The sequence below is a fragment of the Protopterus annectens genome, chromosome 12.part0 (genome assembly GCF_019279795.1).
Source record: "Protopterus annectens isolate FY-2018-M chromosome 12.part0, PAN1.0, whole genome shotgun sequence".
Classification (NCBI taxonomy): Eukaryota; Metazoa; Chordata; order Ceratodontiformes; family Protopteridae; genus Protopterus; species Protopterus annectens.
The window spans coordinates 408,554,949-408,580,264 of NC_056746.1; the positions used below are offsets into that span (position 1 = coordinate 408,554,949).

The 25,316-nt window shown below is 37.0% G+C and overlaps 1 protein-coding gene across 3 annotated transcripts in view; it reads left to right on the forward strand.

The window, feature by feature from the left end:
- LOC122816610 (regulator of G-protein signaling 11-like) overlaps positions 1-25,316 on the forward strand; it is a 1,281,503-nt gene that overhangs the window by 1,168,287 nt on the left and 87,900 nt on the right. The window contains exon 18 of one of the 3 annotated variants that reach the window (XM_044089514.1): positions 2,668-2,972. The exons of 1 other annotated variant lie outside the window; for it this stretch is intronic. In XM_044089514.1, coding sequence (XP_043945449.1) covers positions 2,668-2,972 — 305 coding nt within the window. The remainder of the gene's footprint in view (positions 1-2,667; positions 2,973-25,316) is intronic. One more of the 3 variants, XM_044089516.1, reaches the window with a different exon arrangement.

Consider the following 25,316-nt stretch of genomic DNA (forward strand, 5'->3'; position numbering starts at 1 on the left):
GGCAAGATGATTTCCCGAACCCATAGTTGACTGTCAGTCTCCAGTTTATTAATGAATATATGGATTCCAGTTGTATAGATATATACACAAAGGAAGGGGAACATTAACGCATTTTCCTTAATGTATTATTCATTTGTATCACATATTTATGTGATTGGTGCTGACATTTTAAATGGTAATTATTATTTTAAGCCAATATGATCATCTGGGCTCTTATTTCTCAGTTGACACTTAGTGGTACTTAGTGTTAGCCAAATTCTATTGTACATCATGGAAAATACATCACTAAGTAATATATCACAGTATACTTAACACTCAAATTCAAGTACCTTAGTACAGAAAGTTTTTCAAACCCCATCTGATACGTAATTATGTGCAAATATATGAACATTTGTCACAAACACAAAATTAGGTTTGGCATACAGTTAGAATCTTTGCATTGTAGGCTACTGAAAGTCAGCTAGCAATTTGACCTTTATGTTGATAAATGAACTCAGAATGCTTTACTTTAAAAAAGAAAGTCTGACCAGTAATAATAAAATTGTAGGGGGTAAAGTTGGACCTTTAATAACTTTTTACAGTGGGATAACATGCTTTGAATAAGGTATTCCTATGTGTTTCATAAACTGAGTAAATCACTGTTTTCATCTCTACTCATGCATTACTGTTTGCCATAGAATGGAAAACATGTTCCGAGTACAGCATGTAAATCCAGCCGCAGAGTTCACACCAATTTTGAGTGTGTTTGGTGAAAGTTATCCCTGAAAAGACACATATTGCTAATATTCTGCACATTTTTAGGAAATGTTCAACAAGAATTGTGTGTCATACATTTTGCACAATTTTAATCATAAAACAAGGACTGAAGGAATATTTCTCTTGGAGTGGATAGTTTGTTTCTGTTCATTCAGTATTAAAGTTTTGTTCTGTAACTAAGTGTGAAAGCATTAGAACAGTCATAGTCATTTACCACAGCATGAAAATGGACTAACTGTTGCTACTTAACATGTTACCTGGTGTGTATTAATAAGAATTAAAGGTATATTGACCACTCTGAATTGTTTGATTGTCACAACTAAAAAGCAACAGGCAGGATTTGTATTAGAGGGCATGAATACTGTGTTTGTTCTCTGAGACATTGATATTGAAAAACCGCATTATACTTTTCACATACACACCATTAAACACCCTTTAAATTCTTCATAAAATAGTTAGTTGACAGACATCTTGCACTTAAGTGAAATAGCCTACATTCTACAGCTTAGTTTTTTCCCATATCAACAACGCTCAGAAACACTTCTGGAAAATCTTCTTCTTCTTTCGGCTTTTTCCCGGTTAGGGGTCGCCACAGCGGATCGCCTTGTCCACACATTGAATGGCAGTGGAGTTTTACGGTGTCGAGTTGCCAGCCCGGCGCCCAACCTTCCACAGAAGGCACACTCACACGCACACCTAGGGCCAATTTAGAGTGTCCAATCCACCTGCAGCATGTCTTTGGGATGTGGGAGGAAACCGGAGCACCCGGAGGAAACCCACGCGACCACAGGGAGGACATGCAGACTCCGCACAGAAGGCACCCCAGCCGAGGATCGAACCGGAGAACCTCTTGCTGTGAGGCGGCAATGCTAACCACTGCACCACCGTGGCCGCCCAGAAACACTTCTGTTTGAAATGATAAGGAGATACAATACTGATGCATTTGTTTTTCCTTTTTAATATGCCTTTCATTAGTAAGTAGTACAGAGTAAATGTAGAAATCAAATTGTGCAAATCGTGTCAGAAAAGTGATAAACATGAAAAGGAGCTCAGTCTCATAAGCTGTCTCCTGTAGCTTGGCTCTGTGATGCCAAGGAATGGGTCCCTGACTGCGACCCAGGTGACCATAGTTTGATTATTGGCCATAGCGCTGGAGGAGCCAAGCAAAGTAAGAAAGGAGTGGAGTCATAGTCTGCTTACCGGGCACTCAAAGAGCACAAGGGAAGTGCGATTTCACTGGTGGAGACTAGGGAAGTCACTTCCTGTGCTTCAGGCTTGGGGGTGTGGCTACATGCTTACACCATCCCTTGCTGAAATGAAAGATCAGTACAATCAACCCATTGCATAGTCCCCCCTCCCACGTTTCACTGAGTGTATATGGAGGAATAGGCCATTAAAGGAAAAATCTTGAACAACCCCTAATCAACATTAAAATGATGGTCCCCTCCTAGCTGACCCTTACCTGTAGCGATAAGGGAATGAATGGGCTGATTGAACAGGAGAGGGGCTGGTGATTGACATACAGCAGGGGCAAAAAGGGTAAAAAACATAAGCTGCTACCTGCACTTCTTTGTGAGACCCAGGCAAGCAAAAAATGTATATATTAACCTTCCTAGGCAACTGTATATTGCAATCCAAATTCAGTTTTATAGCAACTGGACATTTGTTAGCACAGTCTGGAAACATAGGATTAGAATACAGTTAAAACAGGTCATTTCAGTGTCTGCATTTTTTGGATTACATTTATCTAATAGATTAACTTATATTGCTGTATATTTTTATTTTTTCATTCACCACTATACACAAAATCACACAAGTGTTAATCTTGTTAGGACTCCTGTTTTTTTTCTTGTGTGTACTGTATCCTTGTTTGCTAATCCTTGAACTCATTTACCTTTTTTGTTCCTACAGCTTTGTCGCTTTTCCAATCCCTTGGTTATGTTCAATGGAGCCAACTACCCTAATGCCGAGGAGATACAAAACTGGTCCCTTGCTTGTGTGCCGTCATTGTACCCTGGAACCCTTCCTAGTCCTGCCTGCTCTTCTCCCAGTACCAATGGCTCTAAGAGGTTCTCTGTCTGTTCTAGCATTCCTTTCTCTGCTTTGGCTAAGAATAGTGCTTCTATACCCTTTTGCTCCTCTAAATTAAAACGCTCTTCACTAGTTAATGCTCGGGTGCAGCCGTGGCATGCACAAGGCCTGATGAAAGCATTAAAGTAAGTTGCTGTTTCAAAATATGTGCACCTCCCCCCTCATTGTTTGGGTGTGTGCATGTGTGTGCATATTTGTGATGCTTTGTTCTCTGATGGCTTTCAATCTTTATCAGGCAGAAGTCCTATTGCACTGAATAGATCCTGCTTACAATTTAATCTGAAGTAATCATGCTATGCATGAATGGAAAAAGAGTATGTTTTTTCTGATATGTAGAAATGTGAATATAGCAAATTAATAATATGATTTTTAAATATTCGGTTCCAAAATGTAGAGGGGAAAATGATTCATATTCCATCTTATATGACATCTTTTGTAAGAATACTGGCAAATACTAACAAAATTCCTAAGAAGTATAATTTGGCTAAGTAAACTAAACTTTTATTTGGGTTTCAGCCACAGAGAACATTGTTTTGTAAGTGCTACTCTAAAGATGTACAAAAACATGAACATGGCAATGAAAAACACCTTAGCTACACTTTGTCAAGCCCCAACTCCCAGAGGATCCTGAGCAGTTTAACTTGGCGAGTTGATTCTTCAGTCAGTGAATTAAATATAAGGTATTAGTAAACAAAGCATGGAAAACATCAAACATTTCCTGTAATGCAATTTGTTGAGTAATTGTCATGTGATGTTCCTTGTGCATTCCTAGTTATGCTTCTGCTTATGTGCATCAAGCCTTGCATTAACATAGTGTTATATACTATTGCAAACCCCACTAAGTTATGGAGAATGTGAACATTTTCTCTTGCAGATGACTACCAGTCGACCAGTGTCTTCTGTTCCATATGGACAGAGGTTATGAGAATCATGTGGCTGTCAAGGGTATGAAAACAGACATTTTCTTCTTGTTTAGAAACCTGGTGCTGCTCTGCGGCTTGTGCCGTTAGACCTAGCAGCTGCTGCTTGTACTGAATACAGACATCGAGTGAATAATGGATCTAGGCAGGGACATTTTGAACTTTTTTTTTTTGTATCCTGATTTTCATTTTAAGAAAATTCTTCACAGCTCCCAAAGATTTCTTAGAATGTCATTCACATTCAAAACAATTATCATAATACATAGAACACACTGATTACAAATTCAGAATGAACAAAAAGATATTCTTCTTATGCATCGTTCTGATGTATGAACATCACCATAATAACTCTGTAGTACATGGAGTGCAGGAATTACGCTCTGATATCTGGAAAAGGACAAATCAGTTAAACACTTCTGTAATGCAAGGCCCGATCTTAACAAATGTTAAGCACCCCCTTCTTCAGTTGTTAAGATCAAGTATCGTGCTAGGCAGTTAAATCTGCCAGTACTATTCAGCAAGTGACAACTGCAGAATTAAAAACAGATTTGTTTCTACCTGCTGTCTGTGCCAGTAATATGTCCCTGACTTTCTGTAACATTAGAGTGTGTGTTATTGCCTTTCTGAGAATGACCACTAAATGTTTTATGGGTCTATATTATATGGACAAAGTTTTATAACTTTGAATAGCATATGATCGACACCATATTGTTGAAGTTATAAACTTCGAATAGTTAAAAAAAAAGAAAAAAAAGTAACCTAATGGGTTAAAGCAGCCCATCCCCCACTCTTTAAATATACCAACTCCAAGATCGCACCACAGTGCAGTAAAGGAAAGTCTTTCCTTTACTGCATTATAGTGCAGTCTCAGAGTTGGTATATTTAAAGAGCGGGGGGTGTGGGGGGTGCATGGGGGCTTGACCACCTACCTACAACACTTAGATAGGGTTTATTCTTTTAGTTTTTTTTAACTATGCAAAGTTTTATAACTTCAACCATATGGTGTCAATCATATGGTATTCGAAGTTATTAAACTTCATTCATATAATATAGACCCTTGTTTTATAGCCTTCCAAACCAGCAAAACACTTATCCCTTTTTTTCTGTAACTAGTAATACATGAAGCAGGTAAAGCTCCATGCACTACAAAGAATTATAACTGGATATCCAGTCATAACCCTTTATTATGTGTTCTTGACATGGATGCCAGGATTCACCTCTTGAGCTTCGTTCTCAAGTTGAATTTCTTGGCATCCCATGTCTTGAACAGATAATAAGCTGATTATGATGGGTGACGTGATCACAATCCACTACATTTGCTTACTTATGTGTACATGCATTTATTTATATTTTGTTAACTGCGTTTTCAGCGGGGCTGGCACCCATTTTCTGAGTCATTAGGAGAAGAGCTGAAAAAAATGTAAGAATGATAGTACTATCAAAACTAGTAATAGCAAGTAAAGTTTTCAGAAAAAGAAATAAGTAAAGATGAGAATGTGCAGTTGTTATATGCAGGACGTAGAATCAATGTAGAGTAAACATCTAAGAAATTGACTTGCCTTCTATACGGTTCTTAGAATCACAAAACAACATTTATACTCATCTACAGCTTTTTGCAAATATTAATTCCTTTCAGGCCAGCCAATTAGATGAAGGAAAATGGAAAGGGGGAGTGGAAGTCATATACGGTATAATCAGAATATAAGCTGTGAGACTGGGAGTAGTTACCCCAGTGTTAATATCCACAAATCGCTCAGGGATTGAACAACATTCATCATCAGTAACAGAACTTTTTACAGCTTTTTGGACCTTAATTTTTGGTGGAAAAGCTTCAGGCATGATTATGACCATTTTTATAATTACATATGAAAAAAAACCTGTAATGTAAGTGTAACTCTTTTTAGCTCCCGAAGCCTAGCTTTGGAGCACAGATGGATGGAGTTCTGACTGTGGCTTAGGACACCCTATTTAGTTAGAAGTTCTGACACCAAAGGAGCCAGGCGTGGAAGAAGAAGAAGGAAGGAGTATGGCTTGCTCACCTCTCCCAGGGGGAGGCAGGTGCTGTGTGCCTGGTAGAGACTGGGGAAACCACTGCATGTGCTGTCATTTTTGGTCAGCTCATTGTATGTCCCCCTCCATGCTGTCTTGCCTGGTATGTGTGTAGTTACAGCCAGGGAGAAAACAACAAAATCATCAAACCACTCCTGATGATTGTGTCAATAATGACTCCTCTTGGTTAGATTTCATCTGATGGTTAGCAGGCAGCGGAGGCAAAAACAAACAAAAAACGTTTTTTTTTTTTTTTTAATTACAGAAGTACATTGGTGGATCTAAATACATAGGTAGATTGTTTGGGAATGTGCCAATATGATGAAGGCAGTTCAGCTTGAACATCTATTCACCAAAAATGTATAGTTGAAAGTAGAGAATTCCCTTTTCTCACTGTTGTGTGACCTTGGAATAGGCATATTTAACTTTGGGGGTGCAGGGAGGTTTGCCCTCTTGCAAAAGATAGTTTCTTTGAGTGTTGCATTTTGCAGTAAGTGCTTTTAGCTAAATATTTTCAGTTACTTTTTGCTGGACCAAACTGGTGTCACTCTATCAACAGTAATTTGTTTATTCCATTTAAAAGAAATATAGCTGTAAAATAGTAGGACATCTCCATGATGGTGGAAATTTCTTATTGCTGTCCTGCAAATTTAAGATTTCTGGTAGGTAAATACCAGTTTAAGAAGGAAAGAAAGAAAAAAAAGAAAGATGTTATGAGTTATGAAGTTGCTGCTGTATGAATGAGAAAAGCAGTTGTAAAGAAGTTATTTCTTTTTCAATGTCAGCTCTATTTGATGCTTAATGAGGTTGCAGTGGTTTGTCCATGATGAAGCTGACAGAGCAGCTATAGCTGCCTTGTTATACAGATTCTCAGCCTTAGCTGAGAACTATTCAGAATTCTAGAAGTTAGACATGCTGATGATGCAGTTTTCTGTACTAGCAGAGCTGTAACTAAGGTAGGGTGAATGAGACAGCTGTTAGGGGTAAGATCTGCAGGTTGTAGTGGCATGGTAGTACAATACTGACATTGGTAGTACAATACTGACATTGTTTTATGAATGCTGATACTGTCACAGGTGAAGCACTGATGTACTTACTATGTTCTCTGCTTGTTATGTTTGTTGCAAGCAGCTTGCTATAGTTACTTTTTTCTTTTCTTTTCTTTTTTTTTTTTCCTTCTTCAAGGAGGCATCATTTTTGATAACTGCACAGGGCACCAGATGCTAGCTATGGTTAAAAATAAAAATAAATACAGTACTGAGCCTGCAAGGCTAAAAAGCAGAACACTTTATTAACCAAAAGTACAGGTAAGTGCTTTTGTGATTAACTTATTGCTTCACCAGACAAACTAGTTAAAGGACAACCAACATTTATATTCAACAACAGCCAATCCACTGTTAAAACCAATTAATTAAGTTTTAAAGAGACATTAGTTCAACATATAGAAATCATGTAGAACTATATAAAATACCCTAGAAAATATGTATTAAAAATAAGTAATATATAAAATATACATAAATAATATATAAATTATATATAAAAGAGAGAAGCAGCTGTACAACTGGAGAGTACTGCTGTCAATCACCTACAGCCAGAACCAACTAAAGAATGTCCAGAGGTTACTGGTAACTCCATGACAAAGATGAGAATGGGAATATCGTGAAATTTGAACTTGGCAGAACCCGCTCATTTACAACAAGCCACCAATGCCTCTACTAGTGCTTCTACTCATTCTAGTATGCATTATATTCCTCAATCTCCGGTAAATGCCACTATTATTAACTCCAAAGTGGATATAGCAACAGCAAAGTATGCACCCACTCTATGTTTTTAAACAAAGTATGCACCCACTCTATGTTTTTAAACAAAGTATGCACCCACTCTATGTTTTTAAAAATGTTCTAAAAGGACAATTTATGAGAGTGTCCAGACTCAACCCAGATGAACAATGTTTTGAATCAGGAGTACAGGAACTTAAACAGAGATTCATAGAGAGGGGTTACTGTGAAAAAGACATAAATGATACCATTATTGCAGTAGAATCATTGAGGTTGAACAGAGCTAGACCATATTTTATGGACCAGATAGAAGCACAGAATGCAGTAAAACCATCTCAAAGGGAAGTGAGGGCAACTTTAACTTTCAGTCGGGTCAGTTTGGAAGTAAAAGGACTCATGCAGAAACATTGGGACATTTTACTTTCAGACAGAGAGTTATGTAACATCTTAGGTCCTAAGCCAAGCATTACTTATAAGAATCATCCTAACTTGAAGAGCATTTTATGTAGACCAAGATATGTTACTAATGATGCACAGGAAGAAGACACGGATGTTAACACACAGCCTTGTGGAAAGTGTAATCAGTGCCCTTTTATTAATACAGACACTTTGTTTAAACATCCTATTACAGGTCGTAGTTATCATTTTCACACCAACACAAATTGTGAAAGCAGAAATATTGTTTATGTCGCAGTTTGTAGTTCTTGCCCTGCCTATTACATTGGGAAGACAAATCGCACATTAAAAGAACGTATAAGGGAGCATTGTTATCAGATCAGGATAGGCTCAGATGTGAATGCTCTATCTAAACATCATAAATCAGCAGGTTCAGGACATAATTTTAGTTTCTTTGTTATTCAAAAAATTACACAAGGCTTCAGAGGAGGTGACCTTGTCAACCGAACTCTGGAATGTGAGACGAGGTGGATAATTAGATGGCGTGCTGATGAACCACCTGGCCTCAATGACAAGGTCCAGATTAAACCCTTCCTTAAAAATAGGAGAATATGTAGACACAAGTGACCATACTTTTTAATATACACATATGGCTATGTCCCTTAGATGTGACTATTTAAGTGAAAGAATCTTTTGATGTCTTTCGTTTAGCCATTATGCCTACAAGTTAATCTTGGGATTTCATTATGGTTATGTGCTTTTAATAAATAGTTTTTATAGGGTATTTACTAATTATTTTGTATGAATGTTACCCACATGTATATACATGGTCAGACCTTTTAGATGAATTAATTAGAGCGTAAGGATTTTATACAGATATGACACCTTGATGTAAGTTTTGAATTGTTATTATGGCTGTGAATTTTTATTTTGGTTGTGAGCCATTTGACCACAGGCTAAGCATCCATCAGTTTTGTGTAGTTATCATTTATTATAATGTTTTTCAACAGTTCTATAGCATCTTAGTTTTATGAGTTTTAGTTGTATGAATTTAATTTTAAGATTGCTCATTTATCATGCAGCAACATAGTGCATCAGTTCAGTAGTTATGCACTATATAGGATAACTATTAGTATAAGATTTCTTACGAATGAAGCACCAATATGGACTTGCTTGACCAGTTTTGTGTGTTCTGCTTTAAATTGTTAAGCGCAAATTTTGCTAAGTTTGTAACCAATCAGGAATCATGACAGTTCTTATAAGAGCTTGTTTTTTATATAATTTTATCAAAGTCTGAAGAAGCCTGTTGGCGAAAGCGCTTACTTTATTTCATTATTAAAGATTTCTACGTTCTCAGAAGTTCTTGAAGTGATTAATGGTTTGAATATTACGCCATTGCAATAGTGAATACGTTTTATTGCCGTAAGGAACAGCGTATATGGTGACTGAACTTTTTATATTTACTTTAATTACGCTGGTTCCTGCCTCCGCTGGTGCATTACTCTGCATTTGGATTGTTTATAGCAACAGTTACACCAGATTCAGTTACAAGCACCAGCAGCATTAATTTTTAGTAGGGAAGACCACTACAGCACAGTTTTCTTTACCAAATCCCCTGCCTTACAGGAATAGATCATGGAGTAAAGACAGGAAGGGGAGAGTACAACGAATACAGAGTACGGACACCATGCAGCAAACCATGAAAAAGCGTCAGTTTTGAATACAGGTTTGGTGTTCAAAATTTCTTCTGTTGAACTAACTTCAGCTCAGTTGTGTTTACTTAATAAGGGATTATCGTTTATCCCGGCTAGACGAGCAGACCCAACAGAAGGACTTAAAGACCTCAGATTACTTGGTAGGTCCTTAACATTAAAGACAATGCTTGAGGGTAGTGCCTTTTCTGAAATGAATGTATTTAGAAAACCGAGTACTTTTATTCCAGCACTGCACCCTAAAGTACAAGTTTTTATTGACTCATGTGCGATACAGTTTTGTGACTAAATTCAGAAAGGTACCAAACCAAACTTCTGTAATATGACACAAGATGGCTTTGCTGTGTTTAATGAGTTAAAAGAGATGCACTCAGTGGAGATTAGACCTGCTGATAAAGGTGGTAGCATAGTAGTATTAGACAAAAATTTGTATGTAGAATAGATGAGGAAATTACTTTATGATGTGACCATGTATATATATATATTTGTAGTAACACTATGAATGGCGTAATTGAGAATGTTTCATTTTTAGCTTTTGATTTATTAATGACAGGTTTAATCAATGAAGACATTTTTAAATATTTTGATGTTGACCATCCACTGATCTCAACTATATATGGCCTTCCAAAGATCCACAAGGATTTAGTCTGTTCACCCATGTGGCCCATAGTTTCTGGAAAGGGCTGGTGTACAGAGCCGATATCCATCTTTGTTGAAAAAACTTTACATCCCTTTTAAGTAGACTGTGATACCATATTGAAGGACACCAAATCTGTTTTAGAAAGATTATATGCTAGGTGTGCTAACATCGTAGATAAGTTTATGTTTGTTACACTTGACATTTAGTCTTTGTTTACAGTTATTCCTAATGACTGGGGTGTTGAAAACATTAGGGCTTTTCTCAATGACAAAAAGTGTTTTTCAGATGATAAAGTGAAACTTATCTGTTTGACCCTTGTTATAGTACTGGAGAACAATGTTTGTGTTTTTGAAAAAGAGTTTTTTCTGCAGAAAGTTGGCATAGCTATGGGCACTGCCTGTGCCAATAACTACACCAACTTGGCTTTAGTACAATGGGAAACTACAAATGTCCTACAGAACAATGCTTTTTATGAACATATTCTTTGATATGTAAGTTCAATGTGGTGAAAACGGAGTCAAAGCAGGAATGTCCCAATAAAATCCACTTTTATTCTCAATAAAACCAATAAAACAGGATAAGCGCGCTTTTGCTAGTATAGCTTCTTCAGATCCTTATAAAACCACTATTATAACATACATATATATAGCTGGATTCAAAAAATGTTTTACCCAATCAAACTTCATGGTCAATTAAATAAATCCTTAAAGAAACATCTCATATTAGTGACTTACTACTGCATACTACTACAAGGTAAAAGTGCTTGTGTTAATAAAACTACTGACATAACAACAAATATGTACAATATGTATATAAACTAAAATATATATGTATACAGTATATAAAAAAAAACATACATATGCATGTATGTGCACATACACATTTCATAGTCATTTTATGCTATGACATTTTTTCAATATAGGTTTTATGGATGCTCTCTCATTAAGCCCCTTACCTCTATCAGCCCTTAACGTTATAATCCATGCATTCTCTCTGGATTCAGTGTGGTTCCTGATGTCTCCTCTACATACACTGGGGACTAGAACTTCAAGGGCTCGAAAGAGGAAGGTGTGACTTACATCTTTCTGTTTAACATGTTTAGCTAATGCATTGTTTTCTAGTTGTTTCATAATGTGGTATACATGTTCGCGTATTCTATCTCTAAAAATCCTATTTATCTTTCCAACATAGAAAGAGGTACATTGCTGGCACACAGCTAAATAAATCACATTAAACGTCATACAATCTGCTTTGGCTGAAGTTCTAAAATTTCTGCCTAAGTCTGGGTGGTAAAAAGTATCCCTGGTGTCTATATACTGACAGAAATTACAGCGTCCACATGGCTTAGTGTGTAAATCATCATCATGTACTTCCTTATTCTTAGGGTGACAGAGAATTCTCTTCAGATTCTTCCTATTACGATATAGGAAATAGGGTCTTTCACCTACTACCTCTCTTATGTCTACATCTGTCTGTAATATTGACCAATTCTTAGAAATTATATTACTCAGTTCTACTCTATCACTAGTGTAAAAAGTAGAGATCTTAACTATAGATGGTTTATTATATAGAGTTTCCCTGTGTGTGTCTGTACTCGGACCAAAATATGGTGCAGCTGTACCTTCCCTGTGTCTAGTTGCTACTGCCAGTTGCTCATCTATCTCTCCTTCTTTATAGCCTCTATCTACCAATTTCTTAAACTGGCAAGCTCATTTGTAAATCCTACTTCTGTTGGATTCAGCCTAGAGGCTCTCATTCCTTGACCCCTGATAATATTTCTGAACACAAAACTGGGATGCATACTTGATCTTGTTAGTAAACTATTCCGATAGCAGGGCTTATGATATACTCCAGTGTTAAAGGAACCATCAGATAATCTTTCAATATACAAATCCAAGTAGTCTATTCTAAACCTGGAGCTCTGAATGGTAAATTTAAGATAATCAGTAAGATCATTTATTTTCCTATAGAATACATCTAATTCCTTTTCATTGCCATGCCACAGAATAAAAAGTTCATCTACAAACTTTCGATAGAACATAACATGTTCTCTAAATCCATCTGTCCTAAATAAAGTAGTCTCTTCCCAATAAGCTAAGAATATATTAGCATATGTGTTGGCACATGGGGTGCCCATTGCCACCCCATCTTGTTGCCTATAGATAGTGTCCTGGAATATAAAGAGGTTGTTCTCCAATATCAGCTCAAGGAAGTATGCTATTAGATCTATTTGCACTGTAGTAAAATCACTGTAATTCTTCAAATATTTAGTGATATTTTCTATCCCTAAACTATTCGGAATAATTGTAAACAAAGACTGTATATCAAGCGTGACCAGTATTGTATTTTCTATATTTGTGACCTTGTTTAAACAGTCATATAGTTGGAGCAAAAATGATTTAGTATCTTTTAGAACATGTACACTTTTTTCCAATAGAGGCCTCAAGTGTTTTTCCACATATACTGAGAGATGTTCTGTTATCCATCCACCTCCAGAGACTATAGGTCTCATAGGTGGGTCATTCAAATCTTTGTGGATTTTAGGAAGGCCATGAATTTGCGGTATAAGGGGCTCCCTAATTGTAAGGTATTCATAGACTTCTTTCGTTATCAATCCACTGTGATAAATATCCGTCAAACTACTTGCAACATACAGAATGACGGAATCTACTTCTTGTTTAGAAATAGTCTTATAGAATTTATCATTCAACAGTTTTTCTAAAGAGATGATGTATTTATCCATGTCCATAACAACCATCCTGCCTCCTTTATCAGCTGGTCTTATTGTAATTGATTGCTGTGACTGTAACCGCTTAAGCCATTGTCTTTCACTTTAACTAAGATTATCAGTCCCATATCGTCTATTATGTATGGGCCTATTTTCATAGTACCTGAATAACTCATCTTCCGTTAATTTCAAATATGCATCTATCAGTGGATGAATTATAGGAACATAATTGCTTAAGTTTTTAAACCTAAAATGCTGTACATTCTCTCCAGGTATTTTATATATCAGTTTTAGCATAACATTCCTGCAAAAAATTTTTAAATCAGTAATAATATCTGTAAGATTACTTTGACTCTTAGGTATAAAATTGAGTCCTTTGTTTAATAAATCTGGCTTATTTCAGCATCTGATAATACATATGAAGAGATATTACAGACTAGTGATTGCTGTCTTTGCCCCACATTTTCTTCTGGGTCTGGTGTGGGATAAACTCTCCTGAGAGCTTCCTTTTTTGCCGGCCTCGGCTCATTGAGCGTGACCGTCGCGGACCCCTGTCCATGCGCATTGGTAAAAGAAAAGAAAAGCCATCACTTATATCTAAGGTTCCTTCTATAGATCTATTATTAACTGTTTTTGGTCTCACTACACTTTCCACAACACTTTCAACAGGTCTATTCTTAAAAATCTGTACTTCAGGGTATAAGTTATTTATTGCCTTAGCTTGGCACCCATTAATATTATTATCAGAAATTGCTACACTTGAAACATCTGGTAAATCTGGTTCATGTATCACATTGTCTACTACAGCCAAAGGCACTTGTTCAACCACATTCGTAGCTACTAAACTATTGTCTGTCATTGCTGTACCAGTGTTTGCCACATTGACATTATTAACTGTGTTCATTTCATTAATGTCTCTATATATAGCATTACGATGTTTAAAAGAATTCATTGCATTAACTGCATTCGCTTCCATAGTATCATGTCCATATCTATAATGTTTGGAAGAATTCATTGTATTAACAGTATGTGATTCAATAGTATCATGACCATGCCTGGGCCACATGAATATATGGCCCAATTTGAAATCGTTGGTATCTCGTAAAATCTTATTCTTTTTCTGATTTAGCAGTTTACGCTCAAGGGCAGCCACACCATCGAGCAGGCTCTCGAATAGTGGCTGTATCACTGCGTGTGTATAATTGTCAAAAATAAATTGCTTCTTAATTTTAATGTTATCAGTTAATCGCGCCTCTTCAGGCCTGAAAAAGTCAATTAAAAGTTCTAAGTACTTGCGGCTCACCTCCAAATTGATTTGCTGCCAGCGGGTGAGTAGCGCTGGATAATACGTGCCTTGACTAGGCTTGTTGAACACATGCAGTCCCCTCGGTACAATCTTCCTATCGAGGCAATACTGAAGATGCAGCCCCTGTGTCTGCAACCGTTTGAGTTGTACAAAATCCTTTTCCAGTTCATCGAACGCCTTCTGCATCTTCTCTAAATCTATTGGCGCACCACTGATGTCGTCAGAGGTGGAGGGTAGATCGAACTGCCAGGAAACACTTTTGGTACAATCTAGATATTGAATAAACCTTCGTTGCAAGGTATCTGCCATTCTGTCCCTTTTTTCGGGGTTGTAGTCTAGTTCTATACTTGTAGCCTGTTGCATATTCCCACTCCAGATGGCAGCAGTAAAAAATATAAATATAATGAATAAAGTCAGCAAAATAACCGCTAACCAAACTGGTAGATGCTCCGTTATTTACGTAAATGGAGTAAAAGCAAGTTCAATGTGGTAAAAACGGAGTCAAAGCAGGAATGTCCCAATAAAATCCACGTTTATTCTCAATAAAACCAATAAAACAGGATAAGCGTGCTTTCGCTAGTATAGCTTCTTCAGATCCTTATAAAACCACTATTATAACATACATATATATAGCTGGATTCAAAAAACGTTTTACCCAATCAAACTTCATGGTCAATTAAATAAATCCTTAAAGAAACATCTCATATTAGTGACTTACTACTGCATACTACTACAAGGTAAAAGTGCTTGTGTTAATAAAAGTGCTTGTGTTAATAAAACTACTGACATAACAACCTATATGTACAATATGTATATAAACTAAAATATATATGTATACAGTATATAAAAAAACATACATATGCATCTATGTGCACACACACATTTCATAGTCATTTTATGTTACGACGTTTTTTTCAATATAGGTTTTATGGATGCTCTCTCATTAAGCCCCTTACCTCTATCAGCCCTTAACGTTATAATCCATGCATTCTCTCTGGATTCAGTGTGGTTCCTGATGTCTCCTCTACATACACTGGGGACTATAACTTCAAGGGCTCGAAAGAGGAAGGTGTGACTTACATCTTCGTAACCTTGTAGTAGTATGCAGTAGTAAGTCACTAATATGAGATGTTTCTTTAAGGATTTATTTACTTGACCATGAAGTTTGATTGGGTAAAACGTTTTTTGAATCCAGCTATATATATGTATGTTATAATAGTGGTTTTATAAGGATCTGAAGAAGCTATATTAGCGAAAGTGCGCTTATCCTGTTTTATTGGTTTTATTGAGAATAAACGTGGATTTTATTGGGACATTCCTGCTTTGACTCCGTTTTTACCACATTGAACTTGCTTTTACTCCATTTACGTAAATAACGGAGCATCTACCAGTTTGGTTAGCGGTTATTTTGCTGACTTTATTCATTATATTCTTTGATATGTTCATTTTGTGGATGATTTGTTTTTATTATGGCATGGCACCTTGGATGAACTGAAGGCTTTTATTGCTTATATGCATACTACCACTGAATTCCTTAGATTTACTTATAATTATTCATTTGACGAAGTTAAATGTTTAGTTGTCAGACTTAATAAAATGGATTTGAAAAATGCATCCACAAGTGTATACAGAAAACCTACCAGAAAGAATAGATATTTACATAAGAATAGCATGCACCCTAGTCATGTTACACAAAATGTACTGAAAGGTCAGGTCTATCGGTTGATGAGGATGCACAACAATGATTTAAACTCACAATTGGCTTTAGGATCCCTCAAGCAAGAATTTTTAAGTAGGGACTATAAAGAAGCTGAAGTTGATTTATGTATACATGATGCCTGGAAAGAGCAGGCAGGCAGATGCAAGCCTTATTTCACAGACAGCGTGGTAACCACCATGACCAACATCTCTGCACTGAACACTGATACTGTCAGGATTTCTTTGCACACTCAAGTGATATTAATAATTAGTGTGAGATTATTAAATGAAACTGGAGTACATTACATACCATAGATGGGTTAAAAGGAATTATAGGTGAGACACTACAATTCTCATTTAGAAACAACAATTCTCTTAAAAAACATTTTTGTTATAAAGCTCAACAACTTGTGGCTGGGGTTGAATCCAGTATACTGGGTACATTCTCATGCAGGAGGTGTACAGTGTGTAGATACATTCATACTGCCAGGTTATGTCCATCCTATCCTAGAGTTTAGAATAGAATTGGACTTTTATGCAGATTGCAGATCAATGAACATAGTTTATTTTGCTTTCTGCCAAGTGTGTCATGCTTTTTATATAGGAAAGAAGAACAGATGTCTAAAAGACAGGATTCTTGAACACTATAGAGACATTAAGAATAAGAAAGACACAAATGCTTTAGCACAACATGTTATGCAGTGTGGTTCTAAACACACCTTTAGGTTTATGGTTTTATAGGTTCTATACATTAGTATGAGAGGTGGTGACTTGGTTAATCGGACAGAAGGGGCTGAACAGAAATGGGTTCTGCTTTTTAATGCCGAGAAACCACCAGGTTTAAATGGGGTCTTCACATTAAAGCCTTTTCTGAAGTCACGCCCTTTAAAACACTGATTGTGGATTATAGGTATCACAAAGGATAAGAAACTAAGAGTAATGCTACTCAACGCCAGATGTCTAAACCTCAAGATGCATTCACTCAAAACTCTCCTTAGCATGGAGAACATCGATATCTGTGCAGTAACAGAAACCTGGTTCAAAGCTCCCGAGAGCACCCCAGCACTACCAGGTTATACCTCATACCATGCTTTTCGGCCCCAAAACTTGGACCGAACCACAAAAGGAGGGGGCGTATCAATATTCATCAAAGATACCCACACCTCCAGGTTGGTGGCACAGCACGAAGCATCAGAGACTATCCATGCGCAACTAACAGTGGGTAAAACTGCCTTCCAGTTTATAGCTTGCTACAGACCACCCTCCAAAACCCAGGAACCCCACTCGGCCTTCCTGAGAACACTGGAAAATATGAAGGTCTCTCCAAACACCATTATATTGGGCGACTTCAACTACCCAAACATAGACTGGGAGCATTACTCTAGCTCCAACACCCTAGCCCAAAGGTTCCCAGAATTTATAAACTCAAATGCTATGGAACAACTTGTTACCACTCCCACAAGAGGGGAAAACATATTGGACCTGATCATCACCAACATGGGGGCTCTATGCTCCAGACCACAAGTGTATCCCTCACTGGTAAGATCAGACCATAAACTAATCTCACTGGATATTCACATCCCAACCCCACCCCCTGCCCAGAAAACCACAGTGAAAAACTTCTCTAAAGCAAATTTCACACTCCTCAAAACCGAGGTGGAATCCTTCAAAGCCCCTGGGCCTGTGTAAAATACGGCCCAGACCGCAGAGTCCTTTATAATTGCATTCTATGAACACCTTCAGGAATGCAAGGATCATGCAATCCCAAATAAAACCAAGACCCAATCCTCCAAAGGCAGGCATCCTGTCTGGTGGACCCCAGCCATAAACAAACTATACAATAGAAGGAGGAAGCTACTACATGGTAGAGCAAAATCCCAAAAAGGGAAGGCATCTCTGATCAGTATTAGCAAAAAACTACGGGCACTCATAAAATCGTCTAAGGCCAGCTTCGTGAGAAAAATTGCACAGGACACTAAGGATAATCACAAGGCTTTCTTTAGTTATGTTAGGAACCTGGGTGGGAATTCCCAGATATGCTCAGAATTAGTCCAAAATGACAAAAAATACACCAAACCCACAGACATTGCCAACATCCTAGCTGACAGGTTCAGCGCAAACTTCTCCCCCCCCCACCAAAAGGGAAAATATCTATCCCAGCAGAGTGCTGCCCCCCCTGACATCACAGATGCTCAGGTAAGAGCCACCCTCTCCAAAGCAAAAAACACAGCATCAATGGGACCAGACGGCATCCCAGGCTGCATCCTACATGAACTCCAAGAAGAGCTAAACCCAAACATAAAACTACTGTTCAATCTCAGTCTTACTACAGGATATGTACCCAAAGAGTGTTATACAGCAACAGTGGTCCCTCTCCACAAAGGTGGTGCCTCAACGGATCCTGGAAACTATCGCCCCATAAGCCTGACTAGCTTGGTTTGCAAAGCTATGGAAAGGATCATCATGGACCTCATAAATAAAGATATTGGGGACCTACAGACACTGGATCCTACCCAGTTTGGCTTTGTTAAGGGCAGATCCTGCCTCTTAAACCTGGTCAATTTCTTTGAAACAGTCACCCAGGCCATTGACGAGGGGAATGTGGTCCACACAGCCTACCTGGACCTCGCAAAAGCCTTTGATACAATACCCCACTCGGGCATTATAGATAAGCTCACCAGCTTAAATATAAACCCCTATGTCACTAGATGGGTTGCAAACTGGCTCAAGGACAGAACCCACATGGGTAGAATTGCTGGAGCCATGTCAGACTCCAAACCAGTTACAAGTGGCGTCCCACAAGGCTCAGTCCTGGGACCGCTCTTGTTCGGTATATATTTCTCGGAGGTACAGGCCAACACGGAAGGACTGTGGCTGACCAAGTTCGCAGATGACTGCAAACTAGGCACCATAATCGACTCTCCAGCCGACACAAGCATCCTACAAAAGGGCCTCATAGAAACAGACAACTGGTGCCAGAGCCATGGCCTTCAGCTAAATGCCAAAAAGTGTATAGTCATCCCCTTTGGCAAAAACAAAGTGCCCACAAATTACCACATAGGTGGTAATCCATTAAGTATGGAAGAAGTAATTAGGGACCTGGGGACCCAAGTTGATAGCAATCTCTCATTTGAAAACCATGTGGCCAAAGTGGTTAGAAAAACATTTTATATAGCCCACCTAATCATGAAGGGATTCACATCTAGATCAGGAGAGGTCATCGTGCCTCTTTACTCATCCCTCATCAGGCCCATAATTGAGTACAATGCCCCTTTTGGGATGTATCTTTCCAGACACCTGCAGCAACTGGAAAGACCCCAAAAGTACCTCACCAAGAGGATCAAAGGGCTCAAACAGATGCCATATGCTGTCCGGTTAAAGAAACTCCAGCTCTACTCAGTGGCATACTGCCTGCTCAGAGGTGATCTGTGCTTGACGTATAAAGCCATGTCCAACCCGGAATTAATGGACATGCTGCATCTCAGAAAATCCAAATCCCATTGAGCTATGTCCTCGAGAGACTTGAACCTCAGCACTGAAATAAATAGGGCATGCTGGAGGGACAGATTCATAACCCAGAGGCTCCCTTCACTCTTGAATAAAATCCCAGTCCAGGTTAGGCAGAGTCCCTCATTGACTCTCTTCAAGAGGAATCTTGGATGGAAGATCATAGGTTTACCCCAGGTATCACTTCTGTGTCACTGTTAGACAGAGGCACATTATACTAACCTCAAAAAAGGGCATAGCAAAATTCATTTAAAATGGGTGGCGAAAGCCAAACACACTCTGGCTAGGCTTATAAATGCCGTAGGGCAGATAGCCTATTATGAACCTATGAACCTATGTTTTTATATACATATAAGTAGGAATTTTAATATATTATTTTTATATATAATTTATATATTATTTATGTATAGTTTATGTATTACTTATTTTTAATACATATTTACTAGGGTATTTTAGATAGTTCTACACGATTTCTTTATATGTTGAACTAATGTCTCTTTAAAAGTTGATTAATTGGTTTTAACAGTGTATTGACTGTTGTTGAATATAAATGTTGGTTGTCCTTCAACTAGTTTGTCTGATGAAGCGATAAGTTAATCACAAAAGTGCTTACCTGTACTTTTGGTTAATAAAATTTGTTTTGCTTTTTAGCCTTGCAGGCTCGGTACCTTATTTATTTTTATTTTTACACATGTTTTTTGATACCGTGCCGTATCCTGTGCCTGTTTATTTTTTCTAGACCTAGCTATGGTTCTATGTACTTTTAGTTTGACTTCACAAAATATTACTATAAATTAATATAAGGAATTGAAAAGGGTACTCAGTTCTTAATAATAACAGTTCAATGGTATCAAGGTGTTATTCCAACTTAAAGTAATAATAGTTAGTCATAGGGCAGCATAGTGGAGTTACCATTCAGCTCCATGGCTTGGAGTTTAAGCTTGGTCTTAGGTGGCTGCCTAGTTGAAATTTGCTTGTTGTCTCATTGCTTGTGTTCTTCTGGTGTCCTTGTACCTTCTAAGATGGGTTATTTGGCTGACAACATAGCTTGGTAACAAGAAAATATAGTTTTCCATCATTAGCGGTACTACACACTTTCCTTAAGGAAGCAAAAAAAGGGAAAATTATTTGTACAAGAATGATATCAGCAAATGAATTACTAAAATAGACTGTTGTCATAACTTGTTATGTAAGATCTCTATCAAAGATCTCTTTACATTCTTATTAAAAATAAGAAAATATGATTCAAGCTGGTATTGCTTGTTTAAACCACAGTTTATTAAGTCAAAACAAGAGATGAGTGCTTTCACCCTTGCCAGAGTTTCATCAGATCTAAATTATACATAGCAGTAACAGGTAATGTGTACTTTTCTATTTTCCATATAAAAAGCTCTGTAAGTTGCAACAAAGGCTGTAATCCAATAGCACTTAAACAGACCACATTCAGTGACAGTGAATGGAGCAGTGGTACATACGTAGTTTGCATCGTCATTGGCACTGTTAACTCCTTATCTGAGAAATTACAAATTCACTGCATATCGGGCTGTTGATCAGTGACTGCTAAGTATAATGTCAAACAATGCAGTAGAAATAGAATGGAAAGTTACCCAAAGATCCTTCCAAGTAAGAACCAAGCTGCAGCAATGTATAAACGAAACTTCAAAGGACCACCAGAAACGTATATTCCATGTAAAGTTTATTCAGATTAAGGTAAAACAGGATAAGCGCTTTCACATACACCACTAGTACGCTTCATCAGATCTATGATCTATGATCTAAGATAATGTCAATCAATGTAAGCATCTAGTCCTGTAACCATTTTTAAGTTCTGATAACCACCATGCTCTTCCCTACTTCCATCACAATGTTTCACACAGAGTTTAGTCTCACTGCCATCTGTCTTGTTATATACTATAATAATGTAACAAAAATGCAGGACTAGACTAGGCCAAAAAAGAAAGTAAAGTTCAAGACAGTGTTATAGTTGTAACATCATAGGAAGCAGGCTACAATGGCAGAGAATGACCTGAAACACAGATCTGCTTTATAAACAGAAGGGCAGTGATACAGGCTATTTTTTGCACACTTAAAAATGCTAGGGAGCATTGTGTTATATGGTACGCATGAAATGAAGCATCCTGAGAGCAGTGCCATTCACATGGGTTCAAAGGAGTGTAAGATACCAAATGGCTGTCCTGACCAATGGAATTGATATAAAGGATGCGCTGGTAAATGTTTCCTGTGTGTGAGCACTTGTAAACTCAAGTCCTTGTAACTAATAGGTCAGTTTGCAGATTTATTAATAAACAGCTCATGCCTTGTGCTGATACCACAAGACACTGTCCCACCCCAGGTCGCTCTTCATGAAGAGCAAAAAAAAAAAAAAAAACCTTCCCTGTAATAACCTGATCACTACATTCTAGCGAATGCATTATTACAGTTATATCCATGGCCTCCCCAGCTAACTCTTCCACAGAAGAGCAAAGAAAAAAAAAACAGTTCACTGTAATAACCCAGTGGTTACAATGTAGCAATCGGATTTACATCCATGCTCATCCCTTTCCACTGAAGAGCAAAATGAAACAAAAAATCACTGTAATACCCAATCTCTCTCGAGTTATTACAGTTATATCCGGACCCCTCCCACGTATCTCTTCAACTGATGAACAAAAAACCAAACACTATGGTGGATGGTTGATTGCACCCTCCCAACACTCTGCTCCCAGAGTGATTGCCCTGCTGGCCCTACCCTAGCAATGCTTCTGAAACAGCTTAATAGTTTTAATAGCTTATCAAGGATGTGTTGCAAACAGTGAATTACTACTACTCAGGTGAGAAAGCTAATCTGGAAAACAGATGGCTATCATTCTGGGTAACATTATGCAAAACACCCTATATGTAATATGTATTCAGCAAAGGGTATTAAGGACAAAATAGAACAGAAAGACGTTGACCCATTCTAGAGTAGATCCCAATTTCTTACTTAAAGTGAAGCTGTGCACACATAATGTGAAAGAGGCATCTCACACTTAAAAAATAAACTGCAGTCTAGTCATTAAACTTATTTTTATAGTTAGGGCTGTAACTTCTGCATGTAAATCAAGATGCAGTAATCTTTGGGCTATAACCTACAGGGGATGTGTTGTGAGTAAGGCCTGTTGTTGTCTATTGTGGTAGTACTTGAATATTTATTTATTATATTTTATTCACTTCTCTTGAATTTGTGACCTTTGGCAGTCACTTACTTGATTGTTGAATGAAAATTAATGAATGGAGCTTCATAAGATCCTGCAGTATGTAGATGTTGCTATCAATGACAAACCCATAAGGTATAAGATAACACAAGAACAATGGTACATGTTTCCATAAGGGCCTCCAAAGTGCAGTTCGCCAGGAGCACTGTGTATGCTAAGAGGCAAATGACTTTTGTTGTGATACCTAGCAATATCTTTTCTTGCTGATATGATATCCAGCCACTTGTTGTCACGTAACCTTTGTGTCATTTTTGTGGATCTGTAGAACTCCAGCCATTAAATGATGCTTTTTACTTTTGCATCTCTGTGGTTAACAACATTTGGAATTCACAATTTCCCCATCCAGTGTTTGATGAATTTGGATATTAATGATTTATTTAATTGTTTAAACATCTAGCATTTGTTCTTGCAGCAGGTTTACCTATGCTCTAACTTCGATTCTGTGGAATCATTTGGAACTACATGTCTTTTCCAGCCACTATTATGTCAGGTTCCTGATGAGATAATTTTGTTTCTGTCTTAAGTTTGGCGTTTGCCAAAGCATGACAAGGGTGTTCTCAAACTCAAAAAGTGGAAATCTGCCATGAAGTGGAAGATGTTTGTTATGTAGGCTGGTAACTTACAATTAAGATCCCTGCCACAGGTTGCCAAGACCATTTCCAGAACACTTTCTTTCTGTTTTTTTTATTATTCCAGTAAACAGAATGCCATCATTACCATTAGTTGTAGGTAGCCAGCCACACTGTTTCCCATTTAAATACAGCCCATGATTGTCTGAGGAGTATATTATGTCTGAAATACCTAGCTTGGCTTAGCAGATGTTTATTTTTAGCCAGTTGCATCTTAAGAGGCTCATTTGGATTCCTGCAAAGTTCATTTTGTTGTGAGGTTTATAATTTTTTAGATTGGAGTATCTCTACTTTCCCATCTTTTTAGGAATTAAGAATGCTACTTGATTTTTATCACAAACAGTGCCTTTGACCTGAAATCCCAAACCATCTGAAATACTGTTTTTGTTTACTTTTACTGTACATTAACACATGCTGTTTATTTTGTGCATTGCTTTAAGTCTATGTTAGTATTTATTAGTCTGTATACTCAACTCCTGTTTTATTACTGTCATGTTATATTACACAAAACAAGACATTATAATTTCAGAATCACATCAGCCCTTCATCAGCTTCTCTACTTTTCAACCCAATACCTACCAATTTTATTAAAAAGCTACTCAAAACAAATTACAGATCTCACTATTAATTCATCTACTTACACACAAAATAATCATAAAAAAGCATTGCAAGACTTAAACAAAAGATATAATGAAATCCTAACTCAAAAAACTAATATAGCTGTAGAAAGGTTAAAACTTAGTTCCTATGCAGTATCATCCAAACATATGCATAATTTAGCAATAAGATTAAAAAAATATTCAATTGAAGATAATATTACAAGTATTATACATGAAGGAAGGAAAAAAAAACAAAAAGGTTTCAGATATAAATGATATACTAGACGGATTTAAACATCATTTCTCTGACCATTATAATGATACTTCACATATAACTAATACATCTAACTTAGACCTGAAATTAGTAAAGGTAAAGGTGATACCAGAAAAATTAAAGTTAGACATTCAGAAACAAATATATCTAAAAGAAATTACTCAAAAAATCAAGGAAAGTAAAAGTAATAAAATGCCTGGAATTGATGGAATAATTAATGAATTGTATAAGATATTTCCATCTTCTGTAATATCATTGTTTCACAAAACTTTGAATGAAATTCTAGCACAAAACATAACTCCAATTTCATGGAGGTACTCCTTAATTACACCCATTATAAAATAAAACAAAGACCCTTTACAGTGTAATTCTTATGGGCCAATATCTCTACTTAATGATTATAAAATCTTCATGTCAAAATTAGTTAGTAGAATTAAAAAATCATTGACACACATAGTAAATGAGGATCAAACAGGATTAATTTATAAAAGACACACACATGACAATATACAAAGAATTCTAACACTCACAGATTTTCTAAACAGAAATAACCAAGAAGCTCTAATAGTAGCTTTGGATATAGAAAAAGCCTTTGATTCGTTGAGATGGGATTTTCTTTTTAAGGCTTTAGAATTGTTTGAATTTCCTACTAATTTTATTACTCTAATAAAGAATATTTATAAAAACAATTTGGCTTATGTAAAACTTGGGCCATTTACCTCAAAGGCTATTGAAATAACCAAAGGTACAAAGAAGGGATGTCCGATGTCTCCCATCCTGTTTGCCTTAGGAATTGAATTATTTGCCTCATTAGTACACCACAACTCTACTATATCAGTCATAGATGTATATGGTCAACTCAATTCAAAAATTATGTTATTTGCTGATGATATATTACTCACGTTACCTGTCTCGGAGAAATCAGTACAATAACTAGATGAAATAGTGGAACGGTTTTATCATATTTCAGGCATTAGAT